The sequence below is a fragment of the Micromys minutus genome (genome assembly GCF_963924665.1).
Source record: "Micromys minutus genome assembly, chromosome: 15".
NCBI classification, from domain to species: domain Eukaryota; kingdom Metazoa; phylum Chordata; class Mammalia; order Rodentia; family Muridae; genus Micromys; species Micromys minutus.
The window spans coordinates 51,127,192-51,146,227 of record NC_137984.1 but is presented as its reverse complement, the minus strand read 5'-3'; the positions used below and the strand labels follow the sequence as shown (position 1 = coordinate 51,146,227).

Here is a 19,036-nt window from a genome sequence, read left to right as displayed (position 1 = left end):
ACGCAGAATGCACCATATCTTTTAAGAATTACCCAAGGGGAATCTAAACTCCTAATAGAGTTGACAATTCCTGGAAGTGTATTTCTTTTTTTAATTTCATTTATTCATTCATTTATTTATTTTTTCATTCACTTTATATCTCAATTGCTGCCCACTCACCCCCCACATTCATACAGTCTCTCCATCCATCCCCTGATCCCCTTTGTCCTCCGAGAAAATTGAGGAAGTGGGAGAGGAAGCACCTCGCTATAAAAGTTTATGTCTTAAGGCTATATCTCCACTGTGGTAAGAGTAAACTAAAGGGGAAATTCTATGGTAACTCACCACAAATTCAATCCCACAGCAGAGCTGTGGAACTCAGTGATTTCAGCTACTATCAGTGTTGACATCAAGGGCAGCCTCTCATGATGCCTAGAAGTCAAAAGTTAAGCTTTACCATCCTCAAAAAGAAGATAGAGTCAGTAAATAGAATGAATTGGTGAAAATCCTTATTAAAGCATCAAAGCAAAGGTGGCATGAAGTGGTGGGAAGAGCTCAGTACCGTGGGTGGTAGTCCATTGGGTTCTTCCTCCATTCCACATTGCTGTTCATCACCAAAGAAAGTCAGGACAGGAACTAATGTAGGGCAGGCACTTGCAGGCAAGAGCATGGAGAGGTCCTGCTTACTGGCTTGCTTCCCTTGGCTTGCTCAGCTTGCTTTCTTATAGAACCCAGGTCTACCAGCTCAAGGATGACACCACCCACAATGGGCTGGGCCAGGGATGGCTCCACCCACAATGGGCTGGGCCCTCCCCCCTTGATTACTAGTTGAGAAAATGCCTTACAGCTGGATCTCATGGAGGCATTTCCTCAAGGGAGGCTCCTTTCTCTGTGATAACTCCAGCTTGTGTCAAGTTGACACAAAACCAGCCGCTACACAGGCCTTCTCTTTGCAGATCAAATATTTTTATCTCTTCCTTACAGACCCTGGGCAACCCTTATAAAATCGCTGTCTTCTTTCTGATAGCTCCAGACACAGGATCAATTCACATTCATGAAATGGGATACAGGGTACCTTGTAGTTCAGCCGGGTCTTTGTTGGCTGCTTCCCCACAGAATAGAAATGTGTCTCTATCTTTCACTTGTCACGTGACAGCTAGTTTTCCCAGTGTATCCCTGCCTTCATGATGCTAAAGCTTTTCCCCCATTGCTGGCCAACTGCAACGCATCAGGCTTGCTTTGAAGGCATTAGCTTTGAGGTGTGTGACTCTTAAGATCAAATCTGGCTACTAAGTGTTCACTTAAGCTGACCCTGCTTTGCACATTCTTGTAAATGCCCATTATTCTATTGAATCATTTGAGTCCAGACACATTGTATGCCCGGTGACCTCAAGGAACTGAAGCAAGTGCAGTGTCTCTGTAACTGAAATTTGGGTGCTTCTGCTGTTAGGCAAGAACTGAAAGATACCAGTTCCAGCCAGGTTTAACCTTCACAAAGGCCTGTGCAACATGTCAGGTATGAGATAGAGCACACCCTGAGGATTTTCAGTCAGCCAGTTATCAATCATCTATCCATCTATCATCTATCTGTATATCTATCTATCTATCTATCTATCTATCTATCTTCTTGTCTGTATAAATATTTTGCCTGAATATATGTATTTGCACCATGTGAATGCCTGGTACCCACAGATGCCAGAAGAAGGTGTTAGATAGGTGGCTCTGAGCTAACTTGAGGTGACAAGACTTGAAAGCAGATCTGAAGAGCAGCCAGTGCTGTTAACTACTGAGCCATCTCTCCAGTCCTTGGGCTATCCAGCTCCTAACCACTTCGTGTACCTTTTTCAGTAGATGGCCAACATTTAAGGATCCCTTCTGAGAGGATTCTTCTGCTTTGGCATTATTGAAAATCAATCTAATTATCTATTGGTAACCTATCAACATCAAGGAACGTATTCAATGTAACTCACTGACGTTTTAAGTGCTATTATGAAATCCCTTCAGTGTAATGCATGTGGTAACAACCTGGTAAAACACATTATTTAAACTCGTAAAGGAAATCTTAAAGATGAACATCCCACTCACCCCTGCAGCTTTCCCTGGATGAGACTTCCATTTTCCTACATCCTATCAATACCCTCCTACTTTCTCCCTGTAGCACACATGCATACTGCTGAACCGTGGGGGATGGTTAATTACTATGAAAGAAAGCTGACCCTCTAAGACATTCCCCACCTTTTCCTCCATTCAATAATTGCTCTAAGAAAGAAAGAAATAGTCCAATGGTAGCACTAACAATAAACGCAATGGCAGAAGGGATGGGGAGGTAGGTCATGCAGCTGTGTGCTTGCCTAATGTGCATGAAGCCCTGAGTACAGCCAGCCCCACAGAGCAAGTGCAGCAGTGCACACCTGGTGTCCCCATACTTAGTTCATGAAGCCACAATTACACTCATTCCTAAACCACACATAGATCTTACAAAGAAAAAGAACTTTAGACCAATTTCCCTAATGAACACTGATGCAAAAATACTCAATAAAATTCTTGCAAATTGAATCCAAGAACACATAAAAACAATCCTTCACCATGATCAAGTAGGCTTTATCCCAGGGATGCAAGGATTGTTCAATATACAAAAATCCATCTATGTAATCCACTAAATAAACAAACTCAAAGAAAAAAGAACACATGATCATTTCTTTAGATGCTGAAAAAAATTTGACAAAATTCAACACCCCTTTATTTTAAAAGTCTCAGAAAGATCAGGTATTCAAGGCTCATACTTAAATATAGTAAAAGCAATTTACAGCAAACCAGTAGCCAACATCAAACTAAATGGTGAGAAACTTGAAGCAATCCCACTAAAATCAGGGACTAGACAAGGCTGCCCACTCATCCCCTACCTGTTCAACATAGTACTGGAAGTATTTGACAGAGCAATCAAACAGCAAAAAGAGGTTAAGAGGTACAAATTGGAAAGGAAGAGTCAAAATATCATTATTTGCAGATGATATGATAGTATACTTAATCAACCCCAAAAATTCTGCCAGAGAACTTTTACAGCTGATAAACAACTTCAGCAAAGTGGCTGGATATAAAATTAACTGGAACAAATCAGTAGCCTTCCTCTACTCAAGGGATAAACAGACTGAGAAAGAAATTAGGAAAACGACACTCTTCAAAATAGTCACAAGGAATATAAAATAGCTTGGGGTGAACCTAACCAAGAAAATGAAGGATCTGTATGACAAGAACTTCAAGTCTCTGAAGAAGGAATTTGAAGACGAGATCAGAAGGTGGAAAGATCTCCCATGTTTATGGATTGGAAGTATCAACATAGTAAAAACTGCCATCTTGCTGAAAGCAATCTATAGATTCAATGCAATCCCCATCAAAATTCCAACTCAATTTTTCATAGAGTTAGAAAGAACAATTTTCAAATTCATTTGGAATAATAAAAAACCCAGGATAGCAAAAACTATTCTCAACAATAAAAAAGTCTTCCAGGGGAATCACCATCCCTGACCTCAAGCTGTATTACAGACCAATTGTGATAAAAACTGCCTGGTATTAGTACAGGGACAGGCAGGTAGAACAATAGAATAGATTTGAAGACTCAGAAATGAATCCACATACCTCTGGTTACTTGATCTTTGACAAAGAAGCTAAAAACATTCAATGGAAAAAGGACAGCCTCTTCAACAAATGGTGTTGGTTCAACTGGCAGTCAGCACTCAGAAGACTAAAAGCAATCTTTTCTTATCTCCTTGTACAAATCTCAAATCCAAGTGGAACAAAGACCTATACATAAATCCAGGTACACTGAAACTATTAGAACAGAAAGTGTGGAAGAGCTTAGAACACATAGGCACTGGGGAAATTTTTCTGAACAGAACACCAATGGCTTATGCTCTAAGATCAAGAACTGACAGATGGGACCTCATGAAATTACAAAGCTTCTGTAAGTCCAAGGACACTGTCAAATGGACAAAACAGCAACCAACAGATTAGGAAAAGATCTTTACCAATCCTACATTTGCTAGAGGGATAGTATTCAATATATACAAAGAATTCAAGAAGTTAGACTCTAGATAATCAAATAACTCTATTAAAAATGGGGTACAGAGCTAAACAAAGAATTCTCAGTTGAGGGATATGGAATGGCTGAGAAGCGCCTAAAGAAATGTTCAGCATCCCTAGTCATCAGGGAAATGCAAATCTAAACAACCCTGAGATTTCACCTCCCACCAGTCAGAATGGCAAAGATTAAAAACTCAGGTGACAGCAGATGCTGGCGAGGATGTGGAGAAAGAGGAACACTCCTCCACTGTTGGTGGGGTTGTAAGCTGCTACAACCACTCTGGACATCAGTCTGGTGGCTCCTCAGAAAATTGGACATAGTACTACCTGAGAACCCAGCTATACCACTCCTGGGCATATATACCCAAAAGAAACTCCAGCACCTAACAAGGACGAATGCTTCCCCGTATTCATAGCAGCCTTATTTATAATAGCCAGAGGCTGGAAAGAACCCAGATGTCCTTCAACAGAGGAATGGATACAGAAAGTGTGGTACATTTACACAATGGCGTACTACTCAGCTATTGGAAACAATGACTTGATGAAATTTCTAGACAAATGGATGGAACTTGAAGCTATCATCCTGAGTGAGATAACCCAGTCACAAAAGAACACTCATGGTGTGTACTCACTGATAAGCATTTTTCCAGTGTAGGGGAACACAAAGGTGCTGAGGTGGGAGAAGGTGTTTGGGAGAGGGAGCACTCTCATGGATGCAATGGGAGAGGAAGGGGAGATGGAATTGGGAGAAGGGGATAACATCTGAAATGCAGAGAATATCCAATTAAGAAGGTGAACTAAAAAAAGAAGAGAAGCATGGAAAAACTCATACCCCTTGACAGATTCACGTAGCTTGTGTTCCCATGCAGGTATCCACCATGTGCCAATCTTAACATGTACCTGACTGCAAAAATGGATGTGGTCATAGCCTCTGTGCTAAAAAAGCCAACTGAGTGCCTCCTCCGGTGCTGGGGTTGGGGGCATCCTGGTGATGGAGGTGGGGGTTCCAGGTGATAGAGGTCGGGGGGTCATTGTGGTGGAGGTTTCTGGAGGTCCTAATGATGGAGATGTGGGGGTCTTAGTGTTGGAGGTGTGTGGGTCCTGGCGATGGAAGGAGGTCCTGTTGATGGAGAGGGGTCCTGGTGATAGAGGGGGTTCTGGTGATGGATGGGGGTCCTGATGATGGAGGTGTATGAGGCCCTGGTGATGGAGATATGGGGGTCCTTGTGATGGAGGGGATCCTGATGATGGGGGGTCCTGGTGATGGAGGGGGTTCTGATGATGGAGGGGGTCCTGGTGGTTGAGGGGGCTTCTGGTGATGGATGTGGGGGGTCCTGGTGATAGAGGTGTGTATGTCCTGGTGATGTAGGTGTGCTCTTGTAAGGGAAGTAGGGAACCACCTGAGGCAGTTCTCTAACTGCATCCTAGAATAAGAAGGTTCAGACTTAGAATTTCTTGGTCTTACAAATGTTCGCCTGATTTTATAGTTTGATAAACTAGTGAGAAACACACGTGAAGCATCTGCATGAGTGTCAGGTTTGCTTCTGTGGGTTTATGAACACTTCCTTAGCAGCACACACAGGTGTGTTCCTCCCTTGCCAAGAAATGTACTATAAAGCCCTGACCAAGCGTCAGCCACACACGACCTCAACCAGCCAATGCCTGTCGTAGACTTGGCACTTTAGCCCAAGGACACACTGTGCAACTTATCATTGTGCTAGCTACAGCTACCCTTGTGAAACATTGTTAAGTTACTGTGTGTGTGTGTGTGTGTGTGTGTGTGTGTGTGTGTGTGTGTGTTTCTGTCTGTCTGTCTGCTTCTGACACACAGAATGTCCCGCTTCCACACTCACTACTCAGACTACTTAACTGTAAGAAAGTATTGCCAATGTGAAGAAATGGTTGGGAAATCCAGGATTCTCACGTTCCACAACAGTGAAGTTTGTTGAGTGTTAAGCAATCTTCAGCTCTTTGACTAATAGCAAGACCTCTTTAGCGAGTTATATATTCACAAAACAGTCACTTGACAACAAGTTCCTACCAGGAAGCATTCCAGCAACCCAGTGAAGAGCCCATACACATCAGCAAACGAGACTTATATAGGTCAAATTATTACTCATTAAAAGGTTAGGGATTTCACTTGTTAAGAAAAATAATTTTAAAATGCAATTTTATTCAGTTCTAAAGTAATCATTAACTTCAGAAATGCGAAGGCAGATAAAACAAAAAAAGAAGAATATAGACGTAGTAAATTAGTCTGTCGCTATGCATACCCTGTTTCCTGTTTTCTTGTTTGTTTTGTTTAATTGAGGTTGTTTGAGATGGAATTGGCAGAAGTTAAACTTAATTTTTAAACAACTGGAATTTTGGGTGATTTTTTTTTCTTTGAAAAGTAAAAGATGTTTTTCTCAGTTTTGCTGGGTGTTCCACAAAGTGAGGGTCTTTAGTTGTCCAACTGAAAGGCCTAAGCTGTGGAATGCAGCTCAATTAAAGTTTGCCCTTATAGCAGGAAATTACACCTGGGAAGACGCTCTGTGGTCTGGAAAAGTAAGAAAGTATTTTTTCTTAGTTGATTTGTTTGGGGAGTAATTTTGCCTCCTTTTTACATGTGTATTTGGTTGACAAAACTAGACACTGAGGCCAGAATATATGTCAGAGGTCACGACACCTCATCCCATTATTCATAATATATTATCAGAGGTCATGCTATCTCATCCCATTATCTTAAATTTCTATGTTATTATCTAGTTAGTAAGCCACACTAAATCCACCAAGAATAACCTAATCCATTATGCTCATGAAGTATTTTACTGCCCATGTTATCAAACTGAGCAATTAATTTTTATAATGATATTTTAATCAAAATAGCATCATTTCTGAACTCTGGAGAGCAAGTGAGAGTCGAGCAAAGCCGCACCCATTAGCCCATCATGATTTTGCAGAGAATGGCCCATCTCTTTAATAAGCATGCACATGTTAATGGCAGTGGCTTATTTCCTCGTACACTGTTTTATACACTGCTTTTTAAATTAACATGAACATGTGTCATGAGAGGGAAAATTCTTCAGACTCTTTTCTTTCCTTTGAGATACGTAGCCCTGGCTGGCTTGGAACTCACTGTATAGACTAGGCTTATGGTTGACTCTTAGAGATCCGCCTGCCTCTGCCTCCCACTGCCAGGTGTGAGCCACTTCTAGGGCCAGACTCGTAATGGCCACATGATGATTCCCTTTTGAACATTTCACCATAACATACTCAGCCATATTTCTGTGCTTGCTCATTATACTGTGAATGGTTCTATATTGCGAACACTCTGAGGTTGTCCTCCCGTCTACAAACTTAATGGTTTAGTACAGATGCCATCCTAGGGTCTGTTCCGTCCTCTCCAATTTGCAGACCTTCAGGAGAGCTGTGATTGGGCAGAAGCCCAGGTCTCTTCCTCCTAAGATCACTTGATGCATGTGACTCAGAGAACTTAATGAGAAATTTAACACCCCCTCACCTGAGCAGCTAACTGCACACTGTGCGACTTGAAGTTTTTTTCCGTAGGTGACTTTATTATGTAGTTACTAATATCTCCATCTTGATATGTGTTTGGGTCAACAAAAGACCCAAGAAAAACACGTTGCAGTGAGGGTTGGGGAGCATTCCTCACCAGTGGTATCCCCACTGGAGAATTCCAACAGTTCTGAGTGTTCAGTGTCTTTCAGATAAATGCAAACCACATATTCTGCAATTAAGGGCCATAAACATGTTGATAAAGTAGCTTTCAATGGTATTTGCAATGCATGTGGCCTAGTTAAAAGGCCTTGAATATGGAAATCTAGAGCTGCTCTGTCCAGTGTGGTCACCATCAGCTATGTGTGGCTACTGAATGCAGAGTGTCAGTGTATATGAAACACTGTAAAGGCACTTAGCCCACTCCGACCCACCTCACATGCAGGCAGTACCCACCTCGGGCAAGCAATACCCTCTCCACAAACATGCCTGGCACTCAGCAGCATAATATAAGTTGACAATGTGTTACTTTCTCCAGGACATTTGTGTTCTGGGCTGTCCCTTTACGTGCTCTGTTAAAGGTGTTCTTTGCCTTTGTTAATTAACTTTAAATGCCAGTCACAACATGCAAGGTTACTCACTGGGCCTCAGTTCATTATTTATACCTTTATAGGTCCTCAAGTAAAGGTTAAGAGAAATTGGATGCTCTTAAAAGTACCACCAGAAATAATTGGTCCCTTTGCAGTCTTTGAGTGAAGAAATAAATGGGCAGGTGACCAAGTGATTGAAATAGGTTCCATTTCAGCTCCTGTGCCCTTCAGAGAGAGATAAATAACTAGGGAAAAAACGGGCCTTAAATAAGAAAAAAATAATGTACAAGATACAGGTAGGTCCTGTGTCCAGAAACCACCACATTGAAAGTTAAACCAAATAAAGTCAGGTGTGAGGACTCACACCTGTTATAACAGCCCTCAGAAGGCTGGGGCAGGGGGATTGCCGTGAGTATTAAGCTGCATAGTAAGTTCTCAAATGTTTAACAATGAGAATTATACAGGATGCTCTATTCCAATCATCTTATTGAGAAGAAGGTAAAGCTTCCCTCTGGAACAGTGCCCAATAACATTTGCTGGAGAGTATGTCAATACTGGAATATATATATATATATATATTAAGCTATGTTTTTAATTATAAATCCATGCCCAAGGACCCATCTTAACTGATGGATTACTAGAGTCGTGGAATGAAATACGAACCTTAATCAATCACCAGTGGCGTGTGGGCTGGCCAAGTCTCTCTCCCGGATAGCCAGAGTATTAATTGCCTTTCAGATCTCATTGTTCGGTGGTAGGAATCATGGCTGCTCTGGGAGCTGGGGTGGGGGGAAGCATTCAAGTTACAGGGCATAGACTCACCAGACATAAGGAACTGTTTGCGTCCCTCAGGTGAAAACCAGACAAGTTGCTCATCTTGCGGGTGGTTCTTTCTCACTCTGTGTTTTTATCATTGGTTTGGAATGTGTGTGTGTGTGTGTGTGTGTGTGTGTGCTTTGAGGAGTTCGCTCTTACTCTGTGGCAGTATGGCGTAATGCACAATTCCCATGACCTAAGTGCGTGGCTAGTCCCTACGTTGGTTTTCTGTGTGAGACCAGCTTCAACAGCCCGATTGGAGCTTCCAAGAAGAGTCAGCTAACCGTTTCCTCGTGCCCAGAGAGGTGATGTGACCCTTGTCCTTAGAACATTTGGACATTTAAAGTACAGCCATTTTTGTTGGGCAGTTTTGGGACTGATCTGCAGTGCGTGCGGTGTAGTGAAGTGTGGGAGAGATGAACAGGGACCAGAGACTCCGTTCTGATTTCTGCAGGTACAGAGAATCCTGCTGAGGGGGGCTGGACGGATGGAGAGATGGCTCAAGGGGTCAGAGCACTGGCTGCTCCTGCAGGTCTTAGCTCAGAGCACCCACAAGGTGGCTCACAACCGTGTTTGGCTCCAGTTCCAAGAGATTTGAATGCCTTCTTCTGACCTCTGTGGGCTCCGGCCATGTGGTACCCATAGGTACATGCGCTTAACATAAAAATACATTTTCAGAACTCCTGGTGAGTTTGCCCATTCCTTTGCAAGTTCACTTTTCTCCAGCCTTGCTTTCCATTCACCACCCGTTCATACTTACCCACAAATGCAGTGGTGAGAATGAAAATATTAAAGTTTGTATTAATAACCAACACACTGTCTGAACTCCAGTAGAGACTTGATAGGGGTTGATTATTATCCTCCTGACTCCCCTCACCCTACCCGCTGACTACCAGAAGAAACAAAATATAAAACTCACAAACAGTTCGTGTAATCATCAGAGACATCAGAACCGCACCCTGTCATTGCTAAATATGCTTGTTTTTACTTCTTCGGTGCTCATCCTAACTTCCTCTAAATGATTTAAAAATTAGTAGATGCGTTTTTGCATAATAGTTCCAAACTTATCGTAACAACTCATCCTCTGATGAAGATCGATAAAGCTGAATGCAGCTATATATGTCTAGCTGATATCCCATAATAGAAGGGAGTGAACCCCCCAAAAGACTCGCAACTGACAAGATTCATTTCTGGTGTTCAGAAGAGGCAAATTCAGGGAGTACATCTGTGTTTGCCCCTCCCTCCGGGGTACTAGACTCCTGCGGAAGTGAGGGAGGCTTCCTAAAACTAACTGGGTTCGGGCTGCCTGGCTCCTCGCACGGATAAAAAGCCTATGCAATTATCCACCTAACGGGGTGAGTTATGTGCTATGAGACCTGGATCCTGATAAAGCTGTTCATAAGTAAGAAGGACTTATTTGCTGAAAGTAGTGTTATTTTACGGAACGCTGGTGCACATCCCTGTTGCACGCCACCGCGGTAGCAGTGAGCGAGGGGTGAGGAAAGGCCACACTGAGGAAGGCTGCAATTTACTCTCCGCGCCGATGGCACAAAAATCTGGCCTCGGCAAAAGTGGGCTGATTCGGTTAACGCTGATGGGAATGGTTCGATTGTTTTAGGTGCTCAACCTCGTGCAGTCCTACGTGACCCTTCGAGTTCCTCTGTATGTTTCCTACGTGTTCCACTCCCCCGTGGGCGCGGGAGGCTGGCAGCATTTCGACTTGAAGTCGGAGCTCCGGCTCACATTCGTGTACGACACTGCCATCTTGTGGAACCGTGGGATCGGCAGCCCCCCGGAAGCCGAGCTGCAAGGTGGGTTGCTGGGACTGGCTCCCAAAGTATCTTTCCTACCTGTGGTAATTACTCAGGAAGATAATTGTTTTATTGAAGGTAAAAATTATGGGGAGGATCACCTTTTGATGCCTTTATTTTTATGTCCACTTATAATGTGATTTCTTTAAACCTTTGTCAAGGGGAAGGTCATATATCAATGCTTCCAACTTGGCATGGTGATTTATGAAATTTAACACCTTTGTTTCAGGCATATTTTACTCTGTCTGTTGTAAGTGGCTAATTGTTTATATTTTCATAGTGCAGTCCATAGGGTTTTCTGGTTTCTACTGAATCCCAGTTGTGAAAAGTGGAAATAAAATCAAGGGGGAAAGTTGCACATTTTGCTTTTGAAATGAAAGGATCACTTTAAAGTGATAAATCCTGTCCTGGGTTCCAGTTCTGACTCTACAACTAGTTCGCTGTAATCCATGTAACCTCAAGCACATTGCTTAAACTTGAGGTTTGGATTTCTTCTGAGGGGCAGACAAATCTTCAATTGCCTTCTGATTAAAACTCTATCATTCGGTGATACTGTAGACAAATGTCTTAGAACACTTGTGGAGAGCTTCTGACTGCAGGCCCTTCAGCATCTGTAGATCTGTTGGTAGTCAGGCAAGAACCACGAAGTCCAGAAGTTATCTAGGCATCTGGCTCACATCTGTAATCCCACAAGGTTCACTGTGGGTCTGAGGACAGCATGGGCTATGTAGTAAGACTGGCTCGATGAAGAAAAAGAACAACAAGAAGAAGAAGAAAAAGAACAAGAAGAAGAAGAAGAAGAAAAGCGAGCAAAGCCCATGCTCACATTACTCAGCTGAGTCTGTGAACATCGATATCACAGCAACTTGACATTTTCCCAGTCAGGAAAGTTTCCACTCACAGGTGTCACTCTCTCTATGACTTCAGATAGGCCATTGTCATTTCTCTCAATTACAGCCTTGTTTTTGTAAAACATAACTTTATTTAAAAATGTATCATGGTATTTATGTTAAATTATCGTGACCTGACTCATTTCATTTTGCCCCTCATTTGTCTTTATCAAAGAACGAAACCTGTACCTATGACTACTACTACTACTACTATTACTATTATTATTATTATTATCATTTAGGAAGCATCTGATAATATCAGTTTATAGAACGTTTAAAGACATTTTGTTAAGAGTCTGGGCATTAAGCCAAATAGGTCAGAAGAAAAATATCTGTGGATGAGGGTCTCCGGCCACCTACATTTTTATCTTCCTTGCTTCTCTCTGCAGGCTCTCTCTATCCAACCAGCATGCGCATTGGCGAGGAGGGTCGCCTGGCTGTGAACTTCAAGACGGAGGCTCAGTTCCACGGCTTGTTCGTGCTGTCCCATCCTGGTAAGTGTCATCATCATCATCCTCGCTGGGCGACCACCTCCCACCCACGTACATATTCATACCCACACAGGTCTCAATGAATTTTCTAGCCAGCATTAAGGGCCTGTGAATCCCATATGTATAATTATGTCCTTATTGCTTGGTCACCATCATTTTCCTATCTCCTACCCTATGGAAAACCATCACTACCCTAATCACTACACAGACATTCAGAGAAATGCACCATCCCTGGATACGTGTAAAAGAAAGCCGGACTGGGGATAGTTAATAAGAACGTTCCTTCCCAAAAGACACAGAAGAACAGTCCTTTGCTGTGCTCCAGGTCGGCGACACAAACGCCTCATTTCAGTTGATTGGTTTGCCAGCGATTTTCTGCTCAGTTTTTTCTAGGTCTGGGAGAAACTGTAACGGAGACAAGAGAGGCAGTTTGCTTTCAAGTTCAAGCGTCAGCCTTGTTAGCCGCAGTTGGTAGAGACTGGATAAGCAGTAACTGGCTGTGCCTTGAATATTAATAAGACACCTGTCATTAAACTGGTATTTGTTTGTGTCACCAAGGCTATTTCATTAGAAATCGTCCATTTTTTGTTTTCTTTGACTTTTCACATTGCCCAGTTAGCCTCCTGACCCACTACTGAGACTCTTGGGCAGCCGGGGGAAGAGCTAGCAGCCTTTTCTGCACAAGCTCTCAGAAAGGAGAAAGCAGCCTACTGCTTGAGAAGAAAAGAAGACTGGCTGTAATTTGTTAAACAGATTAAGCTGTAAGAAACACAGCTAAAGGGATCACATGGCTGCATTAAAATGATGAGTTCTGAGGAGCAAGAATTTCCTAGACTTCGGGTTTCCTCTGAGTGCCCAGGTCTCTAATGAACTCGATCCATGGCTAGCCCAGTTGCAGGCTATCTAATTAGAATTAGAGTTCACTCACAAAATGGCTTTGCTAGCAGAATATTTTCAGTTCAGCACTTGTCTTTGGTGTGTTCTTCCGGTGTTCACGCCACTCTGGTTACCCTGCAGCTGACCCCCTGGATGAAGCCCTGGGTACCTACCTTTTGGCCAAATTACATAGATCAGAAAAGACAGGGAATTAGGAATCCAAAGTCACGCAGCCTACGTGGGTGATCTTGGGAAAGTCCCATAGTGACTATCTGTCCCGATTTTTTTTTTTTAACCTTTGAAATGAGAATAAATGCACCACCCTTGAAGACTTGTAAGAAAGCATTAGATATTAGGTGATCTGGTACTTAGAAAACTACACATTTGTGGACTGTTTCAGTTTAACCTCTAGACCATTGTGACTTCTGGTATTTTTCCAGCTTCCTTTACCAGCTCAGTGATTGTGTCAGCTGACCATCCAGGCCTCACCTTCTCCCTCCGCCTCATACGGAGTGAACCAACCTATAACCAGCCAGTCCAGCAGTGGAGTTTCGTGTCAGACTTTGCGGTAAGTGCAACCAAGGACTTTCTCTGCTGCCTTCAGATGCTACACATTTCAGAGTGAAAATACCTTCTCTCTCCTCAAAGGTTCGAGACTACTCAGGCACCTACACAGTAAAGTTGGTACCCTGCACCACCTCATCCAACCAAGAGTATCGTCTGCCGGTCACCTGCAACCCCAGAGAGCCTGTCACCTTTGACCTTGACATTCGATTCCAACAGGTACATCTCACAGAACTATCAGGATAGAATCAACTTTGCTCAAAGTCATGATTTACTTTAATCAATACATGCATTCTGGAGGCTGGAGAGATGGCTCAGTGTTTAAGAACACTGGCTGCTCTTCCAGAGGTCCTGAGATCAACTCCTAGCAACCATCTGTAATAGCTATCTGTAATAAGATCTGATTCCCTCTTCTGCTATGCATGAAAACAGAGCAGTACATAACATAAATTTAAAAATACTCGCATCTTAACAAGCAGGTGTCCTTTAATTCTCAAACATTGAGAGAAAAGGAAGTTGTTCAGGAAGGAACCAAGGGAGAGCAAAGGGGAAAGGGATCCTATCCTCTCTTACCTGTTGTTAGTTTCCAACATAAGAAACATAGCGTCAGTTCGTGTAAGAACGGTTTAGCTGTTATCTGACTTCGCTTTCACTCCTGTCATTTGCTGGATTAGAGATGTGACGATTTTCAACTTTCTATACAATTCTACACTTCCTCTCGTTCAAGGAATACGATAATATACCCAATACATTATTGACCTTAGGTATTTGTAGAGGCCGAATGCCAGCCTTGGTCCAAGAACTTAGACTGTAGTAATAGTAATAAATACTTTGTGTGTGTGCCACAATCAACCCTAGATATGAACACAAGTGGCACTGGTTACTCCCATGCCAAAAACAAACAAACAAACAAACAAAGATTTAAGGTCACCAGTCTTGTTTCTCAAATTCGTAGTTGGAATGACAGCTCCATAAGTTACTTTGGGTGGACACTAAAATTCAAGGCAGGGTTCTGCATGACAGTGTGAAGTGGTGATGTGCCTGTGAGCAGTGTGTGTGTGCTTATATACGTCAGACCCACCGACACATAAAGAAAACTTTCCCCTGTGGTTTAGGTCAGCGATCCAGTAGCAGCTGAGTTCAGCCTGAACACCCACATGTATCTGCTGTCCAAGAAGACTCTCTGGTTGTCTGATGGGTCCATGGGATTTGGGCAAGAGAGCGACATTGCTTTTGCAGAAGGTAACACTCATTAGAGAGTGGATCTGTGGTGTGTGTGTCTGTGCTCTTCTGTTGTCTTGTATGTCTAATGTCCTGTTGTGCTGTGTATGTGCAATGCTCTGTTGTCTTCTGTGCCTATGATGCTCTTCTCATAGGAAAAGAATGTGGCTCCCTTGATAGGTGCTGTAGGCTCAGCCCCTAGCAAAATAAGTAATGTATCAAAGCGCTGCAGCCATAGCTGTGGAGATGTGAGGCACAGTGCCAGGGGCTTCTTTAAACCCACCTTCAAAAGCAGTGAAATCAACTAGGCATGTCACTGATATTTTCTTTTTTAGTGTTAGTTTGTATTAGTCAACATCTCACCAACTAAATAACTTATGTAAACTGCAAAGGGATGTTATAATGCCAAATTATAAGTCAGACTTTGAAATTACTGCGGCTCCATAAGGCTTTGGTTCTCTGTGCTAAGTCAATGGGGTACCCTTGTCTGAGTCCCTGGGAGTTGACCATATCTTGATATGAACACAGATAGCTTCAGTGTCCAGTGACAGGTTAGGAAGCAAACGAAATCATCTGTGTTGCTGTTGTTAATGGTTTGTGGTGTCATCACACATAACAATTACATTTCCTCCTCTGCTTTAGGGGATGTGATCTATGGTCGTGTCATGGTGGACCCCGTCCAGAACCTCGGTAACGCTTTTTACTGCAGCATTGAAAAAGTGTTCTTATGCACAGGGGATGACGGTTATGTGCCCAAGTACAGCCCAGCAAATTCGGAATATGGCTGCCTGGCTGATTCTCCTTCTCTCTTACATAGATTCAAAATTGTGGTAAGTGTGTTGGTCCAACAAACTGTATTAAGTATCAAGAATGAGCCCTCATAAAACACTATCATTATTTTACTTAAGTTACATAGTAATGTTTTATGATAATTTGTACTTGCCTAAAGTTACAGGAGAACTTTCTGCCCTTACAAACTTGGCACTCTCTATAGACATAATCATCTTCCTTCTTACTTCAAGGATAAGGCTCAGCCAGAGACACAAGCCACCAGCTTTGGAGATGTCCTGTTTAACGCCAAACTGGCAGTGGATGACCCTGAAGCCGCTCTCTTAGTGAATCAGCCTGGATCTGATGGTTTTAAAGTAGACTCTACACCACTGTTTCAGGTAGGTCTACGCCCCGACCCGCAGGACGGTCGATGGGAACCCAGGATCACCTAGGAGAGAAAGAAAGACAAGAGACACAAAGAACGGACAGCAAGTCAAGAGGTCTGATCACGATGACAAACTTTTATTTTTTTCACATGCTAGTTTTATACAGGTAGAAGAAAGAAGTAAGGCATGGGACTACGGGAACTTTCCAGCTAAAGGACTTTTCACAATACTCTTTGTAGAGAATTACATGGGGAGGGGGACAACCCAGGTGCAACAGAATGTTCTGCCAAGCAGGATCCGTTGTCTGGGTGACCGTTCTACTCACCTGACCAAAGTGAGATCACCTGATTTCTGGGAAAGGACCTCTATTGTGGGAAACAGAAACCTACTCGGAGACCTATGTAAAATGGCGTTACTCAGGCTAAGGGAATTTCTTGGCTCCCGGCAGTCTAGATATACAGAAGCTATGCAAGTATAAGTAAGTGTTTAACACTTCTGTTCAGGCACATCACAGAAAAAATGAAAATAGGAACAGGCATGCATGTAGTAAGTGGGAAGGATGGGAGTGTTTGATGCAATATAAATCTACCTATTATTGTCTTGTTAGTGTATTAATATAGGACTATTTAGTAGAGGCTGGAGAGATGGCTCAATGTTTAAGAGCACTGACTGATCTTTTAGAGGACCTGAATTCAGTTCCTACCATGGCTCACAACCATCTCTAACTCCAGCTCCAGATAATCCAATGCCCCCTTCTATTTTCCTCATGTATGTGGCACATAAACATATATTCAGTCAAAATATACCCATACATATAAAATAAAAATTAAAAATCATGTTTTGGTATTTCAAGACAGGGTTTCTCTGTATAGCCCTGGCTATCCTAGAGCTCACTCTGTAGACCAGACTGGCCTCGAACTCACAGAGATCTGCCTCTCTTTGCCTCCCAAGTGCTGGAATTAAAGTGGTGTGTGCCACCACTGCCTGGCAATTCTTTTTTAAAGACTGTAAAATAACGATTCTTATGCAGCTTATAAGAGTTGTTTGACAGCTGGGCAGTTGACTTTGCTTAGTCAAAGCTTCCTTCCTGGCCCATCGTTTTGGAGTAAGGTCTTAGATGAAATGACAGACTCAGAAAAGTAATCATGAGCAGGAAATAAATCTTCACTCTTGGGGCTGGAGAGATGGCTCAGTGGTTAAGAGCACTGACTGCTCTTCCAGAGATCCTGAGTTCAATTCCCAGCAACCACATGTTGGCTGAGGTCTTCTTCTGGTGACAAACAAAGAGTGTCTGAAGACAAGAAACAATGTACTCACATACATTAAATAAATAATTTTTAAAAATTCACTCTTGAGAATTACATAGACTAAGACCAAAAATCCTGACCCAGAAACAGGAGGTGTAGAGACAATAAAGACATTGGGGCAGTTATAACAATGCTTGATGGACAGGGTGCAAGGTCAAGAAATGCAATACATTGTATCACAGTATATTGAAACACAGTGTATTGTTCAGGGTATTTACCAAGAATTTCCCAAATAGGATTTTATACTGTAAGACCCAAAGTGAGTCCTATCTATTTGAGGCTCCCATGAATGAGACAAGAGATCGGGAATAAATGCAGAGAGCAAGAGGTTTATTTGTCCAGTGCACTGGGGTGGCCTACATCCAAAGAAGATGTTACCCGGAAAGGCTGTTACAAGCAGTTTTTATACTTTTTAGGGGTGCAGGCTACATTAGCAAGGTTATAATTTAAATTCATTGGCTAAGCATATTGACCTTTAAACCTATTGGTTAGTGAGCATATGCGTCAGGACCCTAACTGGAACTTTCTAGAGGGTCAGATGGCTATCAGTCAGCACATTTTGCGATTCTCCTGAGAACTGTTTACTCAAGGAAGTCCCTTAGGTCAAGGCAGGGTGGAGCGCTGAGCCACTGTTTCTACACAGGTGGGGGGTGGAGGATTTTTTATTTTTTTCAATATATCGAGGTGGGGTGGGGAGGGGAATGTGTTATTTTAAAGTTAACTTCAAGAAAGAGAGAGAGTGTGTGTGTGTGTGGGAGAGAGAGAGAGAGAGAGAGAGAGAGAGAGAGAGAGAGAAAGAGAGAGAGAGAACATATGTCCCTATTACACAGTATGTGCATGTACATATATGTGTACGTGTATATGGAGGTCAGAGACACTTTGGATTTTATTCTCGGGAACTGTCCTTATTTTTGAGACAAGCCTTTCACTGCCTTGGAGCTCATCAAGAAGGCCTGGCTACCTAGGGAATAATCCCCAAGGATCCAATAACTTCTGTATTCTTAGTATTGGGACTACAAATGAGGGCCCCCTTTTCCAGCTTTTTCACTTAGGTCCTGGGGCTCAAACTCAGGTCCTCATGTTTGTAAGGTAAACATTTTATCAGATGAGCCATCTCTAAGGAAGGGCCTTAAAGAAGCCTGTTTCTTCCTCTGAATCCTTTTAAACAAATATTCTGAACTCTGAAAACAACTCACTTCACCAACTCTTCAACAACCCCCCACCCCAATTATCAGAAAAGCAATCCTTTTCCTGGCTCTAGAAAAGCTTAAAAACTGATTTGCTGGGGGTGGGGGTGGGGGTGGGAGATGGTATGGGGATGAAGGGTGAAGGATGGGGGATGAGCATGGGGGTTTGGGGGACACACATGCCTTCTATCCCAGCACTCAGGAGGCAGAGTCTAGCAGATCTCCATGAGTTCCTGATCAACCTGGTCTACACAGTGGACACTTCTAGATCCCCCGGAGACTACATGTGAGACTCTCTCCCACCAAAGAAACAAACACCTGATTTCCCATTCCCTGTGGTTTTCATGCAAATAAGTATGATGCAGATGGGCCAAGGCTCAGAAGCTTTGAGCTGCCCTTCTGCTTTTAGCGCTGACAAAGAGAAAGAGCAAAACCTCACGCCGTGTGTTCCCATCAGCTTACTCCTCACATTAGTAAACACACTGAGACATCTATTTACTGCTGTGCTCACTGTGACAGCAAATACCGATGCCCTGGGGACATATGCCAATGATACAGCGCCTGTCTAA

General features: G+C 42.9%; 1 protein-coding gene across 1 annotated transcript in view; it reads left to right on the top strand.

The window, feature by feature from the left end:
- Window positions 1-19,036, top strand: part of FREM2 (FRAS1 related extracellular matrix 2) — a gene marked incomplete at its 5' end in the record, with an annotated part of 139,680 nt that overhangs the window by 118,520 nt on the left and 2,124 nt on the right. The window contains 7 exons of the mRNA XM_080929574.1: window positions 10,582-10,774; window positions 12,054-12,158; window positions 13,472-13,599; window positions 13,680-13,814; window positions 14,711-14,837; window positions 15,459-15,646; window positions 15,839-15,985. Of these exons, the coding sequence (XP_080785700.1) occupies window positions 10,582-10,774; window positions 12,054-12,158; window positions 13,472-13,599; window positions 13,680-13,814; window positions 14,711-14,837; window positions 15,459-15,646; window positions 15,839-15,985 (1,023 nt within the window). The remainder of the gene's footprint in view (window positions 1-10,581; window positions 10,775-12,053; window positions 12,159-13,471; window positions 13,600-13,679; window positions 13,815-14,710; window positions 14,838-15,458; window positions 15,647-15,838; window positions 15,986-19,036) is intronic.